The 26,805-nt window shown below is 45.2% G+C and overlaps 1 protein-coding gene across 3 annotated transcripts in view; it reads left to right on the top strand.

Moving 5' to 3' along the window:
• Window positions 1-217: 217 nt before the first annotated feature.
• Window positions 218-26,805, top strand: part of Pdzd4 (PDZ domain containing 4) — a 29,269-nt gene continuing 2,681 nt past the window's right edge. Inside the window, exons 1-7 of one of the 3 annotated variants that reach the window (XM_034486052.2) lie at window positions 218-536; window positions 22,729-22,982; window positions 23,970-24,060; window positions 24,528-24,626; window positions 25,902-25,964; window positions 26,330-26,431; window positions 26,596-26,703. In XM_034486052.2, the coding sequence (XP_034341943.1) occupies window positions 477-536; window positions 22,729-22,982; window positions 23,970-24,060; window positions 24,528-24,626; window positions 25,902-25,964; window positions 26,330-26,431; window positions 26,596-26,703 (777 nt within the window). In that variant the 5' untranslated portion in view covers window positions 218-476. Of the gene's footprint in view, window positions 537-21,689; window positions 22,460-22,728; window positions 22,983-23,969; window positions 24,061-24,527; window positions 24,627-25,901; window positions 25,965-26,329; window positions 26,432-26,595; window positions 26,704-26,805 lie in introns of those variants that run through there. The other 2 variants (XM_076918946.1, XM_034486053.2) reach the window with 2 other exon arrangements.

Here is a 26,805-nt window from a genome sequence, read left to right as displayed (position 1 = left end):
CAAGCCCGGAGGCTGGACTCCGGGGGTTGATGGCCATGGGCGGGAGCCGGAGACGGCAGCGGCAAAGGCAGCGGCAGCGGCCGGCCCCGCGGGCGGGGAGCCGTGTGGCCTACGGCCCCTGACAGCTCCTGAAGGCCCCGGCGGGCAGGCGCGCTCCCGCGCCTCCTGGGGTAGGGGGGCGGTAGCCAGGCAACGCCCGGCGCGCCCGCCCATCCCCCCCCCCCGCCACCCTTTTTTTCTCCTGGCTGGGTGCGAAGGAGCATGCCTGTGTCTGGTCTCGGCCAGCAAAGAGTTAAGTCGAGGGGCGTGGAGCTGCCTTCCTCTTGGGGGTGTGCCCCCCTCCCCCGCTAGGCGGCTCGGCCCCTCAGGGTAGGGTATGGCCTCGGGCCCAGGCCCGGGACCCGTGGTCCCTCGCACTGGCCAGTGAAAGACTGCTTCCTCTTCCCACTCTCCTCTTTCCCTCGCCGGCCAGCACCATGGGATGTAATATGTGCGTGGTTCAGAAACCGGAGGAGCAGTACAAAGTGATGCTTCAGGTAGGGCGCCTGGGCTGCTGGGGCGAGGGGCGCAGCTGGACCTAGGAAAACTGTAAACCCCGAGGGCGAGGGCCAGGTAGAGTCAGAGAGGCAGGTGTGGGAGGGCGAGAGGGCTCAAAGGTAGGGAGCTGATCTCATCCTCAGATTAGGGGTTGCTGGGTGCTGACGCCCTGTGGGAACCATCCAGTGATGGAAGGAACTGGGTGAAGAAGACAGGTGTTGGAGGCACATCACCTGCACTCCAAGTGCGTAAAGACCACAAACCATGTGTCCAGATCAGCCCAGGTGGGAAGTTAAGATTCTGTCCCGGAACAGTGAGGCGCTCGGTGGCCCTTGCGGGATGGAGGTTGCATAGCAACGGTCTGGATTCCAGGCACATGCTCCCCTGGCTGGACCCAGAACCAAAGAGGCAGTGAAGTGCCAGCAGGACAGAGGCCGAATCCAAGTCCTGGAAGGCCAGATTCAAAACATCGTCAATGGAGCTGGGTTTAGGAACCCATTCTCGCATCCACTCTCTAGTCTGACTCAGTCACCACTGTCGATTCCAGGGTCTCAGGCATTTTGGGTGAGTGGGTGATGCCGGGATCAGTGGCATCCTGTTGGCATCCGCTTTGGCCTGTTGGGCCTTGAGGATGAGGAGGACGTTGAGAGCGACGCATACGGGGCAAGGGGAGACACCCTGCTGCCCACTTGCACCTTGAGCCAGATCCTCAGCCACGAGTGGGGTTTCCTTGCCTGTGTGTGGCGTGACTACGTGAGTGTGTGCCTGTGCCTCGTCTGTGTGTGCGCGGATGCTCGCCAGCCCTGCGCGTGTATACTTTCTGTGTGCACCCTGAGAGTACTTTAGTGAAATGTGTCCAGGATGATGTGCACTGAGATGTACTAGGGCTAAGTGTAGAGATCAGAAGGAGTCGGGACCAGGAACCAAAATTGGAGCAGACAGGTGAGTCTTGTGCCTCAAGCTGTTAAACTTGTTTATCAGAACCAGGGAATTAGTGCAGGTGTTGGCTGGGGGAGCACCTGTAAGCTCCTGGATGAATAGAGGAAACTCCCTTCAGGCACAGGAACATGGCAGGAGTAGCAGGGGAGATTGTGTCATAGTAGTGGGGTAGTAGTGGGGTGGTATTGAGGTGGCCTCCGGAGCCCAGCATTTCTTGCTGTGATCTTACCTTCTCTATTAGCAAGAATAGGAGGTAATGGGCAAGGAGGGCCAGGTTGGGGGAGGTCTTGTCCAGGCCTCTTGACGGTTCTGGTCTCCTCTATTTGATTATGTGTGGTCTCCTGTTAGCTGCCCTCAGTCAAATCCACCACTTTGTTGTTGTTTCTCCTTTCTTGTCCCCACTGTTTGGAGCTCTCACTAGTCCATTGCCACACCTAGTGGAATAAGAATCTGGAATGACCTAAGTTGGTACCCACAAAATAATTTCAGCAGAACCCATTGGATTTCAGAACTAGGACTGCCTCCATTAAGGTTTTAATGGGCAGGAAGGCTGAGGTGACTCTAGGTGAGAGAGTCCCTGCTGGATTTCTTAAGAGACCAACCTCTTACAGAAAGAACTTGCCACTACTAGGTGCTGGCTAGAAAGCAGGCCACTGTAAAGCAACCTTCATCCTGTGTTCAGCTCCCATGGGATACTACTTTTTTTTTCAAGACAGGGTTTCTCTGTGTAGCCCTGGCTGTCCTGGAACTCACTCTGTAGACCAGGCTGGCCTCTAACTCAGAAATCTGCCTGCCTCTGCCTCCCAAGTGCTGGGATTAAAGGCATGGGCCACCAGTGCCTGGCGGGATGCTACTTTTTTAAAGTTTGCACACAAACTTTCATTTTCTTGGTTCTCCTTGGCCCAATTGGAGACCAGATGGTTTTTAAAGGCAGAACTAGCCTTTCAAATTAAGTAAAAAAAAAAAAAAAAAAAAAAAAAAGGAATGAATATAGAAACAATATATGAGAAACAGTGAGATCTATTAGGTAGCCTGGGTGAGGAGCTTATGGGAGATGGATGCTCATATAGGCCTCAAGGAGAGTTTCCTTCAGAGCAGAAGGCAGTTTTTGTCCTGAAAACCCTGGCAGTTTCCAGTATCCCTGTTCTGCTTCCCAAGATCCTTAAACATGTGTGCTTCCTCCATATTGAGTGTTCTTCTCCCTGTCTCTCTTTCTTAAATGTACTTACCTTTATTTTATATGCATTGGCATCCCACCTGCATGCATATCTATGTGACAGTGTCAGATCTTGGGGTTACAGACAACTGTGAGACACCCAGATCCACCACATGGGTACTAGACCTGAACCCAGCTCCTCTGGAAGAGTAGTCAGCAACCCTAATTTCTGAACCAATTAATTGTCTAGCCCCCTCCTTGTATCTTTGAAAGTGACTTCATCCATGTATACTCATGACCTCTATAACTTGCCAGTACAGACTTTCTCACCATGATACATTAGAACTTCAAAGAAAATCATAGATTTATTGACATCAAACTCACAGACAATACAATATATTTTTTCAAAGAGTACAATTCAGTGCTTTTGGCTATTGTGGATAATACTACAAAGAATACTGGTATATAGATATCTGAATCCCTGCTTTCAATTTTTTTGAGAAATACCTAAAAATGGAGTTGCTGGATCATATGGTAACTTACATAAGTACAATAACTTCTTAGGATATCACAATTTAACACTAATACCAGCAATGTATAAGGGTTCCAATTTCTCCACATGCTTGTCAACACTTGTAATTTTCAGATGATAAAATGGCATTGTTTTGTGAATGTTTTCTGTTTGCTTACATATAGTGCTGGATGGAGATAGAAGCCAAGCACATGCCAGGCAAGATCTCTCTACCTTGGAGCCATACCCCCAACTCCAACTGTCATTGTGGATTTGGTGATTTGCATATCTATTGGCTAAATGCTGTAGAGCTTCTTTTCTTGTGCTTATTGCCTATTTACATATCTGCTTTGCAGAAGTGTCTGTCTTTATGCTATCCTGATGGAGCATTCTAGGAAGTTTAAAGTTAGGAAGTAGTTAGTCTTCCAACTTTATCTCTTTTTAAAGATTGTTTTGGCTTTGTGGGTTACCTTGTTTCTTTCCATGTGAAATTTGGGATCACCTTGTTTTCTGAAAATAAACTGGAATTTTGGTGGGGTGGCATTAAATCAGATTGTAGAGTATTGGCTGTTTACTAGGGCAAAATCTTTATTTCAAATATGACTTGTATTTCCTTTGTTAAATTTATGTTAGGTTAAAAAATTTTATGTTAGGATTTTATTATTTTTATTGTATATGAGCGTTTTGTCTTTATGAATGTGTATACATCAGGTGCCTGGTTCCCTAAAAGGCCACAGAGTGCATCATATCCCTGGGCCTAGAGGGAGGAACTTCTGGAACTGGCATTACAATCATTCATGAACCATGTGGGTGCTGAGAACTGAAATTGGGTCCTCTGCAAGAGCAGCCAATGCTCTTAACTAACAAGCCATCTCTCCAGCCCAAGTATTTTATTCTTTTTGATGCTATTGTAAATGGAATTTCATTTTAAGGCAGTGTAGCTGTATCCCTGGCTAGTCTAGAACTTACTATGTAGCAGGCTGGGGTTGAACTCGTAACAGTCCTCCTGACTCAAGTCAAGTACATGAGCCAGTATGCCAGGCATAGAATTGTTTTCTAAGTTTCATTTTTGTTTTCTTATTGCCAAGGCATAGAAATACTTTTTTTGTGTGTGGTGGAGGTAGGGGAAAGTGTTCACTTTTCTATCATAAGGAGAAGGGTACTTTTTTTAAATTAATAATTTACCATATGTGTATGAGTATTTTGCCTGCTTGAATGTCTGTGCACCATATTCACTCCTTGCTGCTGTTCCCCTAGCTATCCATCAAATTTCCTGGAATTAGGGTTACAGAGAGTTGTGAGTCACAATGTGGATGCTGAGAATCAAATTTGGGTCCTCTGGAAGAGCAACAAGTACTTTGAACTGCTGAGCCATTTCTCAATCCCCTGGCATTATTTTTAAAAAATTATTATTATTATTATCATCATCATCATTATACAAGATCATGTTATGAAGTGGAGGCCCCAAACTTTTGATCTTCCTGCCTCAGTGTTGGAGTCCCAGGAGTGTACCACTATCACACTAGGCTTAGCAGGTTGAGGAAGCTCCCTTCTGTCCCTAGTTTGTTAAAAATTTTTATAATGATAGATTGTTATTTTGATAAATGCTTTTTTCTGTCAATATTGAGATGATTGTGTAATTTTGTAATCTATTTGATAAGATCTCTTACAGGCATCTTTCCAGAGGTTTTCCTGATGCGTCTACTTGTCACCACCATTCTAAATGAGCAGAGCCCCTTATCATGCAAGTTTCTAATCAGATCCCAAATTCTACATCCTGGTTTTCCTAAACTTGTCATTCCTTCTGTGGTGATGCTGACATATTAGCTTGCTTTCCTTCTGGGAACATTATGCCCAGCTATTACATTAGGGGAAGGGTGAGTTTAGGACAGGTCTTGTTGTTGTGTTTTGTTTTTCGAGACAGGGTTTCTTTGTGTAGCCCTGGCTATAATGGAACTTACTCTGTAGACCAGGCTGGCCCAGAATGCACAGATTTACTTGCCTCTGCCTCCTGAATGCCTCCAGGATTGAAGACTGGACAACCTTTAGATAGTCTTGGAAGGTTTTCTTCCAGTATTTCTTTACTAAGCCTCTGCTGTGACAGCCACCATCTCAGGGTCAGATATGGTGGAGATCCCTCCCCCACTGCTCAGCCCAAGAAATTTGGATCTGCCTACCCACCCTTCATCCTTTCTGGAGGGAGGGAAATCACTGGTGGGGATGAATGGAAAAGGGGTTACTGAACATTTTTTAAAATATTTATTTTATTTATATAGGTACATTCTAGCTGTCTTCAGACACACCAGAAGAGGGCATCAGATCCCATTACAGATGGTTGCGAGCCACCATGTGGTTGCTGGGAATTGAACCTCTGGAAGAAGTCAGTGCTCTTAACCACTGAGCCATCTCTTCAGCCCCTGGGGTTATTTAATTTTAACAACTATCTGTCATACATAGTCAACCTGCTTTGTACCATTATCCCAAGATTTTTTTTTTTTATCATTTTTACATATATATGTAAAAATGTGGGTGCTAAGAATCAAATTTGGGTTCTCTGGAAGAGCAACAAGTACTTTGGACTGCTAAAACATTTCTACATCCCTTGGTAATATTATTTTATTTTATGGGTTTTTTTGTTTTGTTTTGTTTTGTTTTGTTTTTTTGAGACAGGGTTTCTCTGTATAGCTCTGGCTGTCTTGGAACTCACTCTGTAGACCAGGCTGGCCTCGAACTCAGAAATCTGCCTGCCTCTGCCTCCCAAATACTGGGACTAAAGGCATGCGCCACCACCGCCCGGCATATTATTATTATACAGGATCATGTCATGAAGTAGAGGCCTCAAACTTTTGATCACAGTATACTATATATATATATATATATATATATATATATATATATATATAGTGTATGTGAGCGTGCATGTGTAGGGATCAAAGGATAGCTTTCAGGGGTGTTTTTTTTTTTGTTTGTTTCTTTTTTTAACCATATAGGTTCCTGGGATAGACACAGATCATCCATTGAAATAAATTGTGACAGAAATACATTTGCAGTTGTAGGTATGTAGATGTAATATACAAAACCTATTTCACTTCACATCCCAAATACATGCAGTTACCATATGGTAATCATACCACAGTAAACTTCAAAACTTAATATTTTGTGCTTACACAGAATATATGTTTCTGTTCAGCCCTGTGACTTGTGGTCTAATTCATTCAGGTTGATGTGGTAGTAGGTAAGAGTAGTTCTGACTCTAGTTCTTACCTGTGGGCAAGTCTCTGTATGGCTCTGTGCCTCAACTTCCCCAGCTGGAATGTATGAGTAAAAGTATTTGTTTATAGTGGATAAGCTGATGGAAGCACCTTGTCTATATCTCTCCTTCATGGTCAACACTGGGTCCCTGGAATAGCAGAGGTAGAAGTAAATCATTGTTGCTGCAGCCCATTCAGTTGATCCTTAGAGATAGAACCTGTGTAACATCCAGTGACAGAAGACTGTCTTGCTTTATTCTGAGAGTTTCTCTAGTGAAAAAGAAAAGGGAGGGTGAAAAAAGACAGAAAAGGGCTCAAAAATTGTAAGGACATGTAGCATGTAGGGTGAGTTAGGAGAGGAACAGAAACAACATAATTTGTCTTTTTGCACAGAAGGAACAGGCTAAGAAGTTGCAGGACTAGATGCCAAAATACTTCCTTTTCACAATGCGTTCTGTCTGATGTTCACTAGTGCTTGGAACAGATAACATTCTGGTTATGGCTAGCTGTGAACCTTGTCCTCAGTTTGTCAGGCTGCCAGGAGGTGGTGGTGGGTACTTTGGCTGTCTGCCGATAATATTTATTGTGCACAAGAAAACTGAACAAACACACCCAAAGGGTATGGCTTCAGGAATTTGGCTATTGACCTTATAGGACATTCCTTCTTCCTGTCTCCTTCTCAGGCAGGACTACAAAGTTGTGGAGGGGCAGCTGGCCTCTGAAAAGGCAGGGGGTGGGGGAAACTCAGCCAACTCTGAGCCAGCATTACCCACACTGCTGCTTTGGAGAAGAAAGGTGCTGGAGCCTGGTCTAGTTTCTAAACGAGTTTTTGTGGAGGAGTCTTGTATGTCTGTTTCTCAGAGCATGACCCCCTCCACTCCAGGTTTGTCCCCTCTGAGGCCTCAGGTCAGATTCCACCCCCACCAGAGGGACATCCTTGTTCAAATGTAAATCTAGATTAAGGGAGGTGGGGGTGAGTGGGATGAGGACTGGCTGTTTCTGGGGTCATTTCTTCTCACAAACTGGGAGTGGAGTTGCTTTCCTGATTATGTGAGGGCTTCAGATAGGAATTTGGAGAAAGCCTCAAGTTTTGTCAGTATCAGGAGGAAGTGGTAAGACCTCACCACAGACCTATTAAATCACAAAACCAGGCCTTAAGAGGTACAATCTATTTTTCTGTGCCATGTACAGCTGGCTCTCTTTCCACCACCCACATTCCTTTGGAACATACAGGCAACTCAAGTTACCACTTCCCCAGCTACTCAAAAAAGGTCTTGCAGGTGCTTCCTGCCCTGGAGAGATAGATAGAAAGGGTGGGTACAGAGAGATTGAGAGTGGTGACCAGCCAACACCCTTTCCCAGGTTTGCAGATGTGGGTGGAATGTGTGCTGTGTCTGTACTAGAAATTAAGGCATTTCATAGCCACCAGTGGAATAATGCACTTAAGCAAGGGTCAGTTTCTGTACTGTGAATAAGAAAGAAAGTGCATAGTGGTACACATATAATCCCAAGATTAGGGAAGCAGAGGCAGGAGGCTGGGTAGCCTGGGCTTTATAACAAGACCCTCTCACAAAGTGCACCTTATAAGAGAGATCTGCTGCAGCCAGTTTGACTACGTAATGAAGTTGGGCATCTCCAACCTTGAAGTACAGTTGGGTAGAACTGAGGACACTGTCAGCCATGTGCTGGTGCTCTTGCCAAAATGATTAACTTGAGTCTCATCACAGAGAACAGGTCAGCAAGTGTAGATTTTGGGATATTTTTCTATAAGGACTCTGCCAAGAGCCCCATATTATGAAAGGTAAAAAAGAAAAACTGGATAGGTTGTTTTCAACTAACATAGATAAGGGTCAAAAGTGTTGTATGCTCCTTAATTTGATTCATGATTGGAAAAAATTACAAGGGTATCATGGTACAATTGGAGATTCAGAAGTGCCAGGTGGGATCTGTCGTAAATTACATGATAAGGTGAATGGAGTGGTAGTTTGGGGTTTTCAAATGCTCCTGAAAATATGTGAGAGCAGGTGTGCAATCTGGGAAGATCTGGGTAAAGGAAACATGCAGATGTTTATCCTTGGAAGTTGACAGTTTTTGAAATCTAAGTTGGGAAAATGTAAGTGGGAACTTCTGCTGGGCCTCTGTGGGGGATAAACTCAGAATGTTGAAGACCCGCTGTGTTTCCTTGGTTTTTTTTTCCACTCTGTTGATCTGCTCACTTCGATGTTTCCAGTAACATGTCTGAGCCCAGGAAGCCGCTTCCAAGTATATTCCAGAAAGCAGAACTAATTGATAGTCCGTGGAAACTGGAGGCCAACTTCCGTTTTTTTTCTTCCCCAGCCTCAGAGTTCTCATCTGAAGAATGGGGAGGGTAGACTGATTGTGGCATTTGGGTTCCCTAGAAATGATGTACTTTCACCAGCTACCCCTTGCCTTATTCATGAGAATGCAAAGGACCATTTCTCAAGCCATATAGGAAGTCTCAGGCCTTGAAGGATATCTCAACCTCTTTTGGCCCCACCTCTCCCTTGTGTTTCTGGAGACCCGCGTAGTAGGAAGGCAGCCCAGCCGAATGCGCAACGAGGCCAAGCCACAACGCAGGAGGTGTCCTTAGATAGGGCCTTACTCTCCAGTGAATGACCGGTGCTGGGGGCCTCCCTGTGCTCGCCGCCGCCGCCGCCGCCGCCGCCGCCGCCACGCTCCCTTTGTCTAAAGCTTCGGATTCAGAAGGCGGGGCGAGTACTACTCTAGCCCCTGCATATCTGCCGCTGCAGTGTGGCCCCACCTTCTCAAGGTCTTGGTTCCTAGTCATTTTCCACCTCTGGCTTTAGGAATTTTTTTTCCTTCAGTAATCATTAACAGCATCAAGCCCCACCCCACAAAGTGCCCTTCCACCCCCACCAAAAAACAACAAAAACAAAAAACCCCAAAAACCAAAACACTCAAAACCAAAGGGAGCAGGTGACCTGAGTTGTTCTCATCCACCTGCAAAAGCTTACAAAGAAGGTTGTGCCTGCTCAGAGCTTTATGGTCTGTCTCGCTCAGGTCAGTTTCTTCTCCATCTATCTTGTCCCCTTCCAAGTCTGGTTTCTTGTCATTGGTTCTCTCTCTTGATGACTTTAGAATTCTATTCTCTTTCCAAAAAGTTAATGTCAAAGGACTCCATTCTTTTTTCCTTTTCATAGCCGCCTCCTTATGATCTCAAATCAAGAACCATTCGTAATTAAATTTAGCAACAGCTGGGTGTAGTGATGCTGGCCTTTAATCCTAGCACTCTTGAGTGTTTGGCCAGCCTGGTCTGCATAGTAAATTCCAGGACAGCCAGAGGTGTATATATAGTAAGACCCTGTCTCAAAAATCAAACCCCAGCAACAATGCTTACAGGATACTCAAGTTGCTGGCTCTTGTTTTATAACTGTAGGTGTAATGGGGCATTGGAGACACGTGTGGGTCTCAGGACTTTCAAGCTGCAACGAAGGAAACACACTTAGCCCTATGCTGTGAACCAGCCTGTAATCTCAGTACTCAGATGGCAAAGGAAAGAGGAACAGGAGTTTAAAGATAGTATCTGATACACAGAGAATATGTAATAGGCAAGATCCTGTCTGAAAAGGAAGCAAGCATTTCCATTTCCAGTTAAGCCTTAACCCTGGAGTGTCCCTCAGCCTTCCTTTCTTTTGTAAGGACATCCCTGGTCTCTGTGGATATCAGCAATAGCTTTCACTTTTATTGTGGTAAAATACACATAATGTAAAATGTGCTATTAGTGACTTTTCATCTATTCACAAGTCCAACCACTAGCACTGTCATTCCAGAGCTTGTTCATTACCTCCAAAGAAAACAGACCCATTCAATTGCCACTCCTCACTCACCTTCCTTCAGCTCCTGGCAACCATTACACTGTTTTCTGTCCCCATGGATTTGACTGATGGAGATGTTCCATTTCAATGGAATGCCATACAATATGTGCCTTTTGTGTTTGCTTTCTTTTGCTTAATATAAGCCATTTTTAAGGTCCATTCTTTTTGGGGCACATCTCAGCAGTTCATTTTCCATTTTGTGGTAGAATAATAATCTACATGGATCACAACATATTCATCTGTTAGTCCTATGTACTCAGGGGACCCCAGCTGACTTAGAGTCACATGTCCATTTGCCATGTAGTGTTAGATAGTGTCTGCCCTGTCCCATCACTTTCCAATTGTATTGTTTGTTTTGTTTTTGAAACAGGGTTTTGAAACAGGGTTTCCCTTTGGCTGTTTTGGAACTCACTCTGTAGACCTCAAACTTAGAGATCTGCCTGCCTCTATCTTGGATTCCTGGGATTAAAGGTGTTGGCCACCACTGCCTGGCCAAATTATTCTCTTGAGCATGGGGATCAGGCACTGTGTTCCAAGCCCTCTGCCCCACAGAGAAACAGCTGCCACTGGTCTTTGCCTTGCTTTTCAACTTTTTTAGTCTAGGGTTGGAGCAGAACTCCCCATTTTCCAGGGGAGTTTCCAGGCTGCTGCCAGGAATCACCAGTGCTTTGCCCCTGGGACTATGGGCTACTCTTCTCACAAGATGCCCAGTCTGGGTGCCTCTGACACCCAGTTGGTACATCTAGGACCCCACTTTCCTTACTTATCCTCTATTCACAAAGTAGCCACCCACTCATAATCTCAGCATTGGGAGGGTGGAGACAGGAGACAAGTTCAAGAGTTCAAGGCTAGCCTGAACTACTGAGACCCTGTCTAAAAATTAAAAAAAAAAAACTGTTCTAGGTAACTTAAATGTGAAATAAAATAATAGTATTGCGTTGTGCAGGTGGCTGTATAGCATTATAGATTCTCTAAACATTTCTTGGTTGTATATTTAAATAAAAAAACTGCCAGGCAGTGGTGGCTCACACCTTTAATCCCAAGCACTGGGGAGGCAGAGGAAGGTCGATTTCTGAGTTCGAGGCCAGCCTGGTCTACAGAGTGAGTTCCAGGACAGCCAGGGCTACACAGAGAAACCCTGTCTCAAAAAAACAACAAAAAAAAAACTTCTTAGATTAAAACTTTTTTATCATTTTTTCGATACAGGGTCTCATCTCACTGTGTACTTCTGGCTGGCCTGGTACTCACTATGTGAATCAGACTGTCTTTGGACTTACAGAGATCTGCCTGTCTCTGCCTTCCAAATGCTTAAACTAAATGCATGTGCCACTATGTTCAGCTTGGTTGTATATGTAAAAAGTACTTAATTTTGTGTTAGGTATGTTCTACCATAATAATAACACAGATGCAAATATCCTTGCAATTAAATTTGAACAATAGTTGCCTTTACTCAAAGGCCTTTCTAGTTACTTTACAGAAGGTTGACTATTATATACTTTGAGGTAAAATCCTGTTGACTGTGTGTTTGGAGAGGATACTAAATTGGGCTGGAATGAGGAGTGTCCAGTGCCATGATGTCTTGAGGTAGCCACTGTGCTTGGAGTCCCTGTCCCAGCCAAGGGTTCCAAACTCAGCAACAAATTAGGAAATGAATAGACTTCATGAGTCTGTCATCTAAAGGAAATAGTCCTAGGCCAGGGAGTAGTGTTTCTGGGTGGCAATTGCTGGGGACTTACATACAGATCTTAAGATGTTCTGTATCCTCTGTGTATTGCTTTGAGTTCTTTTGTTTTAGAAAAGATGTTGTGACTGTGCACAAAGCAATGGTGCTAGTGTAGGATGAAGGAGCAACTGGTGTGAACAACTTTGAGACTTATATTTGACAAAACACTCAGCAAAAACTACAGCCAGTGCAGATGAAGGCCAATACAGACAGGCCTTGGGGAATACCAGCAATGAATTGTATTGGTAGCTGGAGTGGGTTTAGAAGTATAGGAAGTGTTGGCAGGTAAAGTAGTATTCTGGATTGTTATAAAGTAGGTAGATTGTACTTGATAAAAGAAACAATTTTGTTTTCTGACAATAATTTCCTTTAGCAAGTGCCACTTTTCTATTACTGGAAACAAAGTAGATTCCTTTAACATTGTTCCAAAGGAGAGGCAGGCTTGCATTTAATGAAGGAAATACTTTTTTAATTCCCCCACATCCCCCTGTAGTGGAGATGCTAGTAAGCAATTGCCCTGTTGCTAAACTACACTCCCAGTCCAGAAACTTTTTGGTGTTTGATTTTTTTCTTTGAGACAGAATCTCATGTATTTCAGGCTGCCATTGAAGTCACTATTTTAGCCTTGAGTGCTGGGATTAAAAAGCGTGGGCCATGACTACTAGGTTTGAACTCTTGCTTCTCTTGTTCCTACTTCCTAGGTACTGGCATTTAGTGGTTTGAGTCACCATACCTGGCTCAGAAGCAATTTCTTTAAAACATTTTTTTAAATTAGCACATACAGTATTAGCTTTAATTACAGAATTTTCAAACAATTCAATGTTGTTGATTCTCTTTTCTCCACATTCTCCCTATCCTCCTGGCTTCTTTGTTGTACCCTTCTAACAAGTATACCATTCTGCTTTCGTCATTTTGTGCTACTGCCCTCTTCTTTAACACTTTGTTTCCCCCTCATATGTTCCATCCTTCTTTCTTGGCTCTCTCTCTCTCTTCTCTCTCTGGTGTTGTTGGTCTCAAGGAAGTCCTAGAGAGCTGCTGGTCTTCAGTCCATATTGGACTTTTGAAAAAGTAGGTCATAATGCCAGCAAAGGAGTGTCTCCCTATCAGGATAAATAAACTTGCCAATGAATCTTAGAGCAATCAGGCAGCAAGGAGGAAACCTCCTTTGTTCGTGTCTTTTTATGTGGGTTGTCACCAGAAGGTGTGGTCCAGGTTTAGGATGAGTCTTCCATGTCAAATGATCTATCCAGATGTAGTCAAGTTAACAACAAAAACTAGCCATTACACCTAATGAGCCATCCCCCAGCCTCCACTTTTTTTAATTTGTAATTTTTTTGTGGTATAAGCAGTGTGTGTTACACATACATGTATGTACTGGTGTTTGTGTCTATTTTCATGCATGTAGAGGCCAGAGAAGGATGCCAGATGTAATTTTTCTGTCACTCTTCAACTCTCAGTGAACCAACCAATGAGCTTTCAGGATCTACCTCCTTTATTCTCCCAGTTCTCGGGCTACAGGCACCTACTATCACTGCCAGCTTTTACATGGATGCTGGTCATTTGATCTTAGAACCATCTCCCTAGCTTTCCTTCATCCTTCGGGGGGAGGGGGGTTCTGCTCCACCTCCTCTTCCTCCTCTTCCTCCTCCTCCTCCTCCTCCTCCTCCTCTTCTTCCTCCTCTTCCTCTTCCTCTTCCTCCTCCTCCTCCTCCTCTTTCTCCTCCTCCTCCTCCTCCTCCTCTTCCTCCTCCTCCTCTTCTTCTTCTTCTTCTTCTTCTTCTTCTTCTTCTTCTTCTTCTTCTTCTTCTTCTTCTTCTTCTTCTTCTTCTTCTCTCTCTCTCTCTCTCTCTCTCTCTCTCTCTCTCTCTCTCTCTCTCTCTCTCTCTCTCTCTCTCTGTCACAAGTTCTCATGTACCTCAAGCTAGACTCTATATCACTGAAGACAACCTTAAACTCTTGATGTTCTTGCTTCTACCTCCCATTACTAGGATTATAGGAATGTGCCAATGTGCCTGGCCTTCCATCTTGTTTTTTTGTTGTTTTAAATTTTATTTATTTGTGTGAGTGTGCTGTCTACATCTATATCTGTGTACCACATGTATACAGTGTCTGTGGAGGCCAGAAGTGGGTGTTGAATGCCCTGGGATAGGAATTTCAGATGGCTGTCAACTTCCATGTAGGTACTGAGAATTGAATCCAGGTCCTCTGGAAGAGAAGTGGTTTTTGTTTGTTTGTTTGTTTTTGTTTTGTTTTGTTTTCAATCAGTTCATAACTACTGAGCCATCTCTCTAGTCCTCCACCTTGGTTTTTGAGACAGGGTTTTATCTGGCTTGATATTCAACTGTTGATTTAGCTATGCTGGACACTGGCCAGTGAATCCCAGGCCAGCCTCCTGTCTCATCTCCTCAGCTCTGGGATTACAAGTGTACACCCTCCAGGATTTTTCTTCTTTCTCTTTCTTTGTCTCTGTATGTCTGCCTCTGTCTACCACTACTCCCTCTGAGTCAGCTATACAGCCCTGGCACTTGAGATCCATAGACTAGAGTGACCTTCAACTTACAGCAGGTAACTTGCCTCTTCCTCTGAAGTGCCCACATTTTTCTTTCTCTTTTTTTTTTAAAAATTTATTTATTTTTTATTTATAACTACACTGCAGCTGTCTTCAGACACACACTAGAACAGCACATCCGATCCCATTACAGATGGTTGTGAACCACCATGTGGTTGCTGGGAATTGAACTCAGGATCTCTGGCAGAGCAGTCAGTGCTCTTAACCTCAGATCCATCTCTCCAGCTCCACATTTTTCTTAAAATGTGTTTTTCTTAGGGTTTTTATTGCTGCAATAAAAAGGAAAATGGTTTATTTCAACTTATACTTTCACATCACAGTCTATCATCAAAGGAAGTCAGGACAGGAACCTGGAGGCAGGAACTGAAGTAGAGGCCTGAAGGGGTGCTGCTTACTGGCTTATTTCCCATGGTTTTCTTCTTTTTTTTTTCAGATTTATTTATTTTATGTATGTGAGTACACTGTAGCTGTCTTCAGACATACCAGAAGAGGGCATCTGATTCCATTACAGATGGTTGTGAGCCACCATGTGGTTGCTGGGAATTGAACTCAGGACCTCTGGAAGAGCAGTCAGTGCTCTTAACCACTGAGCCATCGCTCCAGCCCGGGTTTTCTTTTTTGTTGTTGTTGTTGTTTTTGTTTTTTGTTTTTTGTTTTTTGTTTTTTTGTTTTTGGCTTTTCAAGACAGGGTTTTCTCTGTGTAGTTCTGGCTGTCCTGGAACTCACTTTGTAGACCAGGCTGGCCTTGAACTCAGAAATCCGCCTGTCTCTGCCTCCCAAGTGCTGGAAATAAAGGCGTGTGCCACCACTACCCAGCTGTTTGTTTGTTTAAGACAGGATTTCTCTGTGTAGCCTGGCTATCCTGGAACTCACTCTGTTCAAGACCAGACAGGCCTTGAACTCAGATCCCTCTGCTTCTGCCCTCTGAATGCTGGGATTAAAGGCATGTGCCACCACTATTGAGCCTCCCATAGCTTTCTTAATCTACTTTCATGTCATACCAAGAACTACCAGCCTAGGGGTGGCATTGTCCCCTATGAGATGGGCCCACCTGTATCAATCATAAGTGAAAAAAACATGCCACAGGCTTGCCCAAAGACCAGTCTGATAAATAATTCCAGCTTTCATTATGTTGACATAAAATTAGCAGCACAGTATTCTAGTGATTGAACTAGAGGCCCTCAAATGTATGTGGCGAGCACTTTCAGACTGAGCAATCTCCCGAGCCTTTGTGGCCTATCCCAGTGAGGCATGTTGTGTAGGCCTTTATCTTACATAAGTTTTGACAGGTTCTTTACTGTGCTCTGTCAGGTGTCCATTCAACCCACTTGTCTTCCTGTTTCTAGGACATAGTGCAGATCCCATAGCAGTTTGGATGACAAGACAGGTTGGCTGTTTTAATAATGGAACATTACTTCCTGAGCTTGTATGATACAGAATGAGAGGCAAGAAGTGATAAGCAGGTATTGAAGAGGGATTCTGTGTAAGTGATTTTAATGTAGGTTTTCTATTGCTGATACCTTTAAAAAGTTAGGTGTAAATCAGATAGTGGTATGTACCTATAACTGTAGAACTTGGTAGAGGCAGGAAGATGAAAAAGATTTCTAGGCTAGCCTCTGCTACAGAGTTAAGAGACTAGCCTAAGTAATTTAGTGAGATTATGTCTTAACTCCCCTGCAAAAAGAAACACATGCTTTTCCATAAATTGCACAATTCCTGTATGTGTACTGTGCCTCTTCTGCCAATGACCAACTTGTTTGGCTCCTGTGACCAGGATATAAATGCTTAGTCTAGATCACACATTTAGTCTAGAAAGTGGAATACATACATGCTCTTGATGGTTCAGTGTCCTTGTCCCAAGGATCCTAAGATCCTAACATCTTAACAGGCATCCTTCTAATCTAGTACTGGACTGGTATGGGCCCACCTTTCCCTGAATAGCTTTGCTGCCCTTTGATACCCTTTGCTAAGTAGCTACTGAGTTTTGTTTTCTTATTGCTGTGTCTTATGCAGCCTCTTGTCTCTATTGTTGTTCCCCCAGTTTTCATCTTTAGAGTGTCCTCTTTTACCTACACCCCATATACACCATTTACTTATTCCCAAGGCAGGGTGTTTACCTTGCCCCAGTTATATCCCTGGTCTATTTTGATTTGTTTGGTGAAGCTTGTATTGGGTGATAGCAAGAGATATGTGAGTGCAGAGGGCATCCTGGGTGTCTTAGCTGAGTTCCAGCATTTGGACTGTCTTAGTTTGGGTTTCTATTGCTGTGAAGAGCCACCATGAACACAGAAACTCTTATAAGGAAAACAGTTAATTTGGGGCTGGCTTACAGTTCAGAGGTTTAGTCCATTATTATTTTTTTTCCGAGACAGGGTTTCTCTGTGTAGCCCTGGCTGTCCTGGAACTCACTCTGTAGACCAGGCTGGCCTCGAACTCATAAATCCGCCTGCCTCTGTCTCCCAAGTGCTGGGATTAAAGGCGTGCGCCACCACGGTTTAGTCCATTATTGTCATGGCAAGAAACATGGTAACAGGGAGGCAGATATGGTGCTGGAGAAGAAGCTGATCTACATCTTGATCTGCAGGCAGCAGGACACTGCCCCACTAGGCCTACTTTGAGCATTTAAGACCTCAAAGCCTCCACCTGCAGTAACACACTTCCTCCCACAAAGCCACACATACTCCAACTAGGTCACACCCCCTAATATTGCCACTCCCTGTGAGCCAAGCATTCAAATGCATGAGCCTGTGGGTCCCACCTATTTAAACTACCTCATAGATACCGTTGCCTGTGAGGCCAAATGGGAGGCTGGTGAAAGCACAACTGGATTTCTGTGCCATTTTTGTTCCAGCCCTGGAAAGGGAACCCAGGGCCTTATGCATGCTAAGCTACACTCCTAGGCCCGAATACTTTGTACAGAATAGTACTCCGAAGATCAGAAGTGCCTCATAACATTTGGGGACCAGGCAGAATTCCATGCAGGACAAGAGCTGCTGTCATCTCTGGCCATGTATCTGGCCCAACACTACTTTGTACAGTGTCTCATGTATTTCCCTCTTATTAGGAGCCTTTACCTGCTCACTCTAGAAGAACTTCTTCCTTGTTTCTTTCTCCTGTCTACCCTCACTAGTTCTTAAGAATCACCATAACCTGAAAAAGAAATGGGAGAAGAGTCCAATGGATATGGCCAGGAGAGCTCTTTAGCCCAGCTCTCTGATGGCTCCTTTTCTAAGGCACTAAGACTGTGTGTTCCCAGCCCCCACATGCCTGCCCTGTAAGCTCTTCCCAGTCAGTGCCTGGGTCTGGTTTCCATAGTAACACTGCTGCTGGGTAACTTAATGATTCCAAGGAGAAAGGCATTCCTGTAGTTCTGTGTTACCTGAACATCTTACCCTGTGCTTGTGCTTGTCTTCCTGCCCTAGGATTTTCAGGGTAACTTCTTCCACACAGAAATCCCCAGATCATCTCTGACATCTGCTTCTTTGTTTCCACTTGAGTAGTGATGAGCTAGCAGATGTTACAAAACAAAACTAAGTAGTGAGCTGGAATACTAGCTGATTTCCATGGTGTATCCTCTACTATAGCTCATTTCAAGCCACTACTATGAGCTACCACTGAGCAGGGCGAAGAAATGTACAGCCACACACCATCAAATGTTTACTTCTAGACACAGAATGGAAATTATGCCAAGCATACAGATGACAGCAAAGTGTAAAAGTGTAGGAAAACAATTAGCCAGAAGGCTTTAGTCTTTATTGCTTTTGTTTTTAATTCTGTTCATTCAGTTGCAAATTTCTCAGTCACAATGCTGATATTAATGTCTGCTTTTAACAGCTGGCTCTAGCCACTGCTGTGAAGACCATTCCTCATATCCTCGTTGAAGGCCTTTCTCAACACATCTTGACTGATGTCCAGCTGGTGTCCTGTGCTTAGTCCCTTCCCTAGCCTGCCTGCTAACTATGACCTCTACAGTAGTGGATATAGTGCTTTTCTGACCCTCCCCTCTCTTCCTCTCTATCTTCTCCTCCCCTAACCTCTTTTTTGAGTCAGGATCTCATGTATCCCAGACTAATCTCTAATTCCCCATATAGAGGAGGCTAACCTTAAAGTTCTGATTCCTCTGCCTCTTGCGTGCTCTGTGCTCTGGACCCAGCTCCATCTAATTATTTAAAAAAAAATACTTTCCTAGAAGATGTTTTTCCTGAAAGAAGCTGCTTCCCTTAAAGACGTTTCAATAATTCTACTTCAAGAAAGACTTATCTAGTAGGATAACTATAGATTACACAGATACACAAAAATACCCCCAAATAGATCTTTGCTATATTCTTTATATCAAAAAACTGGAAATGGTCTTCTTGCTATATAGTAGGATCTAGGCCAGTAAGGTTTGAAGGACCTACCACTACCTCATAAACACATAAAGACTGGGAATATGCCTGCAGGGCTGCAGCATAATACACATCCCTGAGATCACAAGCAATTTTGATTTTCTATAGTTTTAAAATGTTCCACAATAGACTGATGTGTCTTCAGATAAAGAGGCAAAGTGGAAGTTTTGTTGTTCTGAGCTTTGGGGTTTTTTTTTTTTTTTTTTGCTTGTTTTTATTTTTTGAGGGTGGCATGTATCATGTAGCCCAGGTTGACATCCAACTCTTGATCTTCCTGCTTTCACCTCCCAAATGCTGGAATTATAGGTATCATCCACAACAAAAATGGAGGTTTTAATAAATTGCATTTTAGAACATGAAAATTTGGGGTATTCAAAAAGAATACAGGCCTGGTGCAACATACCTTTAATCCCAACACTTGGGAGGCAGAGGCAGACAGATCTCTGTGAGTTCAAGGCCAGCCTGGTCTACAGAGTGAGTTCCAAGATAGCCATGGCTACACAGAGAAACCCTGTCTCAAAACAGAAACAAACAACAACAACAAGTTCAGGGGAGAAAGGAGACAGAGGGAACAAACTTATCTACAAGGACATCATGAAATAGCACAGGGAAGAAGCCTTGAATGTTGAAGAGTGAAATAGAGCAAGGGGAATGAATATAGTAAAAGATCAGTTGCTATGTGAAGGGCAGTACTCTGATAGACAATAACAGATTTAACTTGATGGCGCTACTAGAGAACTATGTTGATGAGTGGCTTTATAAGCTTGTGACAAAGTTGAGGGATGGGGATCCACCTCTTTTACAAAGATTATACAAGGCTTAGAGAAGCCTTCACTCACTTTTTTTTTAAAACAAAGATTAGCCTCAGTTGTATCAGACCCTGATTCAAGACAGGTGTTGATAGAGATCTTGGCATCTGAAAATATAAATACTGAATGTATAGACAAGTGGATAAGGGATATGACCAATTTTGGTTCTAACCTATATCATGCTAATATATGTCAAGCTGTAGCTACAGGTCTCCAATATCAATTCAGGAAATACAGTCATTTGTGAAGAGACTGACTGTGACCAAGCTGCTAAAGGTTTCAGATATCAAAATGCTCAGTACTTTGTGGGAAATTTGGTCATTTGCATCAAAATTATAAACAAGGCATTTAAAAAGCAGTAGTTTTTCTAAATAAAAACCAGAAAGAAGGCCTAGGCTTCCAGGGGTGTGCAGGTGATGAGGCAAGGGTTGCCACTGGGCCCATGAATATAGGTCCAAAGGAAATTACCCAAGATAATTTCTTCTGTTTCTAATTTCCCAATACACACAGCATAATTAATGGCTTAAAACAGAAGGAGGTGGATATAGTAAGAACTTGGTTTTTTTTTTTTTTTTTTGGTTTTCGAGACAGGGTTTCTCTGTGTAGCCCTGGCTGTCCTGGAACTAACTCTGTAGACCAGGCTGGCCTCGAACTCAGAAATCCGCCTGCCTCTGCCTCCCAAGTGCTGGGATTAAAGGCGTGCGCCACCACCGCCCGGCAGAACTTGTTTTCTTAAACCCAGATGTAGGGTTACCTGTGCCCTGGACTATTTGCAGCCTGACCCTACCTGTTCTTGGGGATTGGAGGTGGCACAGAGTCAACAACACAGACTCCTGGAGCAAGTGAAAGGTATTAAAGGAACTTGCAGCAGTGGGCCTGCTTCAGGTTGTCCACAGCAGCTGACTCTGATTTGCCTCCTGCTCTAGCAGGGCCGTGATTTTGCCAGCTGCAGATAATTTCTGCAATTGTGTGACGTTTGGAATTCTATGAATTTTTCAGAAGGTATATAAATGCTAGATCCTTGATAGGTGGGTTGTTGGTGGTCCTGATTTGTTAAGTAAAGAAGAAACAAGAAGAAATTAGATATTCCGATGGTGAAGACTAAACTTGCCCTAAGGAACTTGATGCCCCCCAATTAGCAGGAAGTAGTCTAATGATAATGTTGCCCCCTTTCTGGACCCTGACTTTATTTAGTGATCTCTGTCCTTTCCTGTTTATCCTCTTTCTCCCTAATCTAGTGTTTCAGAGTTAAAAGGGCAGAAGAAAGAAGAAACAGGCAGGTGCTGATGCTGTGAGTGCATGACACAGGATCTTTGCAGATGTTGGGGCAACTAGGCAAATCAGAGGACTAACTGCATTTTCTTCAATTGCATGTAGCCACAGTCATAGCAAGGGGGTCACCTCTAATCCATTCCAAGTGTTTTCTTCCTTGTTCTTTGTCCTAGCCTTCTTACTTGTTTGCTTTTTCATCCCTCCCTCTTCCTTCTTTTTTTCTGTCTGACAGGTTTTCTTGTAACCTATGCTGGTATGTTTGAACTCCTTCTGAGGTCTTACATTAAAGGCACAAGCCACCGTACCCAGTTCTTCCCCGCCCCCCAAATTTATAGTGATCCTCCCAAGTGTCACCTCTGTTTTCGGCCCATCACTTTTTTTGCACCAACTCAAGGATGCTGCCTACCTCCCTTCTAGGTGGGGGTGATTGCTGGCTCCATTCTCATCCTAGTGGAGACTGGATGGGTGTGCTCTTGCTCAGTCCAGAAAGTTTTTCAGCAACTGCCATCTCTAGAAACTGCTTCCTGCTTTTTTTTTTTTTTTTTTTTTTTTTTTGCTGGACTTTGATAAGTACCCTGAATTCTGGTGGCATCCGTTTGTTATGTCCTTTCTTTCTCTTTCTTTCTTTCTTTCTTTCTTTCTTTCTTTCTTTCTTTCTTTCTTTCTTTCTTTCTTTCTTTGTCAATTTCCAAGGAAGACCTAAGGAGTAGAGCAAACTTCTGAGGCCAGCCTTTTGCCAAGGGGCACTTGCTTGTCACCCAGCTGAGGCTGCCTGCCTGCTTGCCCACTCAGTAGTGGGCTTTTTCCTTTCTCACCCAGGGTCTCAGCCCGCTTCTGTTTGAAAGACACCCCCACCCCCCATCATTCTGCTCTTCCCAGTCCTCCTCCCTGTATAGGCTCTCTGGCCACTCTGCAGGCTCTACTTGACTCTCAATTTGTTCACCTGACTAAGCCTCACTTTCCTCATCTGCTCAACAGAGGCAATACCTGTGTCTCCCTTAAGTTGCCAGGGCTATGAATTTGGTGAGCACTCACTTTATGGGGCCCTGCCTGCAATCAGGTGTATAGCAAGTGCCCCCAAAATTGTGTTATCCACCATTTGACACCTTTTAAAGGACACTTTGCAATTCCAGACCTTTTTAGTGTCAAGAGACCTTCTTCTCTTCAGCAAGTCAGTTGTCATCAAAAGGAACAGTCTGATACAGTTTACTGTTTTCTTCATTACTCCTTCCCTATGTTTGTTGCTTTGTTCAACTCAGCCATCCTCTGGCCCCAGTGTTGGGTGGTACAAGTTGACAATCACTGAGTCTGGCTAGTTTGTCTCAGGAACTCTGCAGTCTTCTAGTTGTCTCTGGCCTCAGTGCTGCCAGAAGAGAGGAAGATCCTGTAGAAGGGTCAAGGAGCTCTGGATGGTTCCTGGTGGAGGAGGAACTGCAGATGTTTAAAGGTGATTACAGAACTTTCACACCCTGTACAGATAGTCACCTGGCTTTGAGGCAATTTCAGCAACACACAGAACTCTGGGTTGAAAGCTGACAAATGGGGTCTGCCTGGGAAGGAGGGCGCTAGGGGTAGCCAGGGCTATGGGTGGAGAGCACATTTCTTGGTTGAACAGGTCTGGGTGCTAGTTAGTAGCTTAGGGTCCTGCTGGACTTCACTTCCAGAGGGGAGAAGCCGGCTCTTGAGGGTTCTCACAGAGGCATATCTCTGCCACAGGTGAACGGGAAGGAGCTCTCCAAGCTGTCTCAGGAGCAAACCCTAGAGGCCCTGCGTGCCTCCAAGGAGCCCCTGGTGATCCAGGTGCTGAGACGCAGCCCCCGTCTGCGGGGGGACAGCTCCTGCCATGACCTTCAGCTGGTGGACAGTGGCACTCAGACCGACATCACCTTCGAGCATATCATGGCGTTGGGCAAGCTGCGCCCGCCCACCCCACCCATGGGCATCTTGGAGCCGTACGTCCTCTCTGAGCTGTGAGTTGCCCTCAGGAGGGCCTGGGCCCTGTCTCCAGAGAGGACATGCTATCTGGGCAGCTGTCCCCATGTGACCCACAGGTGGCTTGCTGCAGCTCTAGCCATGGTGGGGAAGCACAACTCAGCTGCCACTCTTAGGCAGGAAGCAGGCTTTACCACTAGAGCTGACCATGGCACTCAGGCTCAGAACCTCCAGGCCTCTGGCCTCAGGCTTGGTACCAGCTGGCAGAAAGGCTGAGAGGAAGCCTATGTGCCTTGGACCAAGCTGTTCCTTCATCCTCTTTCCTCTTCTGCTGCCATCGTCTCTGCCTCCTCACAAGCATCTCTCCTTGAATCTTCTTGCATCCCTTGTCTGTCCCATTCTTCCACTTACTCTGAATTTCCTCCATCCCTTTGGCTTCTTTCTTTGGCCCTCTAAGAAGAAGGGCCTTTCATCCTGGCCTGGTGGCTGTGACCATGTGAGCAGCACTGACTCATTCTGCTAATCCTACTGAGGCTGTAGGGAGGTGGTCCTGGGAACCCTTTTGTTCAGAGAGGTAGGCCATAGAGCAGTGAGCAATCAGTCTTAACTTTGGGACAAGGAGGAAAAACCCTCCCTGAAGACAGAATAATGCTGCTTTGCAGAAGACCTGGGTAACTCCTGAGGGTTCTGCATGAATGGGTACTGTGACAGAGGCAGCTTGGGCACTTAGAGCTTTGGAGAAGTCAACTCCTGGTCTGGGAGTTGGGATGGGAAGAACTTGGTGTACCTGCCTAGGTCCTTAGGATGGACCCCTGTGAGCTCATTTGAGGAACATTCCCAATCCTTCCAGAGAATTTGTGTCTATCAGAGAGGAGGGTTCTAGAGGTAGTAAGTGGCCAGCTTTTCTAGAAAATAAATCTAGAACAGGGTTTTCTGCTTACTATACTGGGACTGGCCAGCTTGGAGCTGGGGCTAGGGTACCAAGGAAGCAGATGGTCCATCTGACCCCCCCTTCTCCTGGGCAGCCCCCCCATCAGCCATGAGTATTATGACCCAGCGGAGTTCATGGAGGGCGGCCCGCAGGAGGCAGAGCGAATGGACGAGCTGGAGTACGAGGTGAGCCTAGTGGCTGGCCTGCCTGGCCCGAACCTGCAGCCATCAAGAGTCTGTGCCAGCCCACTTTCTGCAGCTCTGCCCAGGCTTGGCTCCTGCCGCCCCCTGGTGGCTGGACCTCATGACCTTTCCTAGTAGAGAGCAGCCTGAGACAGGGAGGGTGTGGGTGAGGTAGTGTGTTCCTTATGTCTCTGTTGGTGACTCTGTGTCCCACGCATGTCTGTGTTCTGTGTGTTCTGTACATCTTGTGTCTTGGGCGTTTCCTGGTAGAAAAACCACTGAACACTTGCACATTTAGGATGGTAAGAGAAGGGAACCCTCAAAGGGAAGGGCTACACACTCAGTTCAGGTAACTGAAGCAGAAGGCAAGGGGGTGCTAGGGGCAACGGTCTGGGCCAAGGCTGCAGGCATCCTTGCTTATACACTTCAGTTCTTTATACATCTACTTCCTCCCCTACCTCTTGTGGCAGGAGGTGGAGCTGTGTAAAAACAGCCACCAAGACAAGCTGGGCCTGATGGTGTGCTATCGCACAGATGATGAGGAGGACCTAGGCATCTACGTTGGAGAGGTATGGAGAGGTGCTGCAGCAGGCTTTGGCACACAGAGCCCCAGAACTGTTCTAGTCAAGCTCTGTGGTCTTTCCACAAAGCCTGTCCAGGATTTAGGGCTGCCCAGAGATCCTAACTATGCCCTAGGTGTCACAGTAGGTTGTTGGTGTCAAGCCCAGGGTGGCTATGATTTCAGTATATCCAGGGAGACAGTCCTGCTGACCTGTTTCCAGACATCAAAGATTTAATGGGGCCCACCTTCCCCACTTTTCTCCCCATTTTCTTCCCTTTGGAAGATGTCTATGTATTGCACTATCCTACTAAAGCTACTCTTCCACATGGAAGAGAATACCCAGTACTTGATGTATTTTCATTATGAAGAAGCATCCAGCCACATGCCGGTGCCTAGTTCCTGCCCCCTCACCCCTTAAAAAGAAAGAAAAGCCTCTGAGCTGGGTGTGGTGGCTCGTGCCTCCATAATCCCAACACTTTGTAGCATTAGGACTTCAAGGTCACCCTTGGCTACACAGTTCAAAGTCAACCTGAACTGCATGAGACCCTATTTAAAAAAACAAACAAGTTGTGTGTGGGTAACTTAGAGGTACTCAGAAGGCTTGAGGTTCATCAGAGCTATATAGTGAGATTGTTTTAAAAGGGGGTATGTATGTGGGAAGAGTTCTAGAAGGATGATTCTTACTGCTTTTTCAGAGGACCTGAGTTCAGTTCCCAGAACTCACATAGGATGTCTCACAACTACCTCTAACTCCAGTTCCAGAGGATCCTATACCTTCTTCTGGATTCCACCAGTACCTTCACTCAACTGTGCAAATATATGCAAAAAAAAAAAAAAAACCCCACAAAAATGGAAAAAAATAAAATAAAGCTTCAATGAAGTTGGGGGTATAGCTCAGTGGTAAAGTGCTTTCCTAGCAAACACAAGGTTGTAGGTTATAAAAAGAGAGACTTTGAGGCACAGAGTATAGTAGTACAAGGGATAGAGGCAAAACCACTGAAGTGTTAGATAGGAGCTAGGGAGCTGCTTCTGGTCACCCTGTATCTCCCAAGCTGAGAGAGCAAATTGCCTCAGCTCATTGTCCCATCCCTGCTTCCTAGAGCTTAGAAGCTGTTAGTCTGAGGTGAAGTAGGAAAGTGAGCAAGCCTGGCATTTGCCTTGGGAGCATCCCAAGCTGACTTTATTCCCCCCACTTACACACACACACACACACACACACACACACACACACTGAAAGGGGCATCAAAGGTGCCCAGGTCCCCAAGATGCATGTGTCCTGCAGGTAAATCCCAACAGCATTGCAGCCAAAGATGGCCGGATCCGTGAGGGAGACAGAATCATCCAGGTGAGCACTAGAAGTCAGGCTGCCATGCCTGCCCTGCCCTCTCCTCAACCCCTTCCTAGATCTTTTCTGCTTAGAACCTGGCCTTCTACCCTGGAACCTACCATGTCCTGGGCCAAATCTCATCTCTGTTCTGCTCAACTACTCTGAGTAGCTCCTATATATTCCTGCCAGCATCTCCCTGCCCTTTTCCCCCTCCACTTCTATTCCTCCATTCTCTGAGCACATATACTCTTGTACAGGCCAGGCCATCCTTTCCCCTAATACATTCTGCTAATTTATGCCTTCCTAGAGTTCAAGACCCTGTCCTTGTCATAGCCAGAGTCCCCCACTAGCATTTTTGTTGACTGTCCCCTGAACCTCTGCAGATTAATGGAATGGATGTCCAAAACCGAGAGGAGGCAGTGGCTATCCTGAGCCAGGAGGAGAACACCAACATCTCCCTGCTGGTGGCCCGGCCTGAGAGCCAGGTGTGTATGTCTATCTGAAAGGGTGACATAGGGCCCCTCACAGGCTTTCTGTCTTGAAGGCTGCTAGTCTGTTTTACTTCACTGAGTGCATAGTGTCTAGGGCAAGGTGGAAGGGCATCGGCGAGGCCTTTAAAGTATTGGCTAGCTCATGTTTGTCTCTGCAGCTAGCAAAGCGGTGGAAAGACAGTGACAGAGATGACTTCCTAGATGACTTTGGATCTGAGAATGAAGACCTTCGTGCCCGGAAGCTAAAGTCACCCCCTGTCCAGCAGGTAAGGAAGGAAGAAGGCCTGCTAATTGGGGAGGAAAAGAGAGAGAGGAAGGGAGAGGGAGGAAGGAGAAAGGAACTGTTCACTGTCTTCCAGCATGGGCCT

The sequence above is a fragment of the Arvicanthis niloticus genome, chromosome X (assembly GCF_011762505.2).
Source record: "Arvicanthis niloticus isolate mArvNil1 chromosome X, mArvNil1.pat.X, whole genome shotgun sequence".
Lineage (NCBI taxonomy): Eukaryota > Metazoa > Chordata > Mammalia > Rodentia > Muridae > Arvicanthis > Arvicanthis niloticus.
This window is presented reverse-complemented; position numbering and strand designations above follow the sequence as displayed.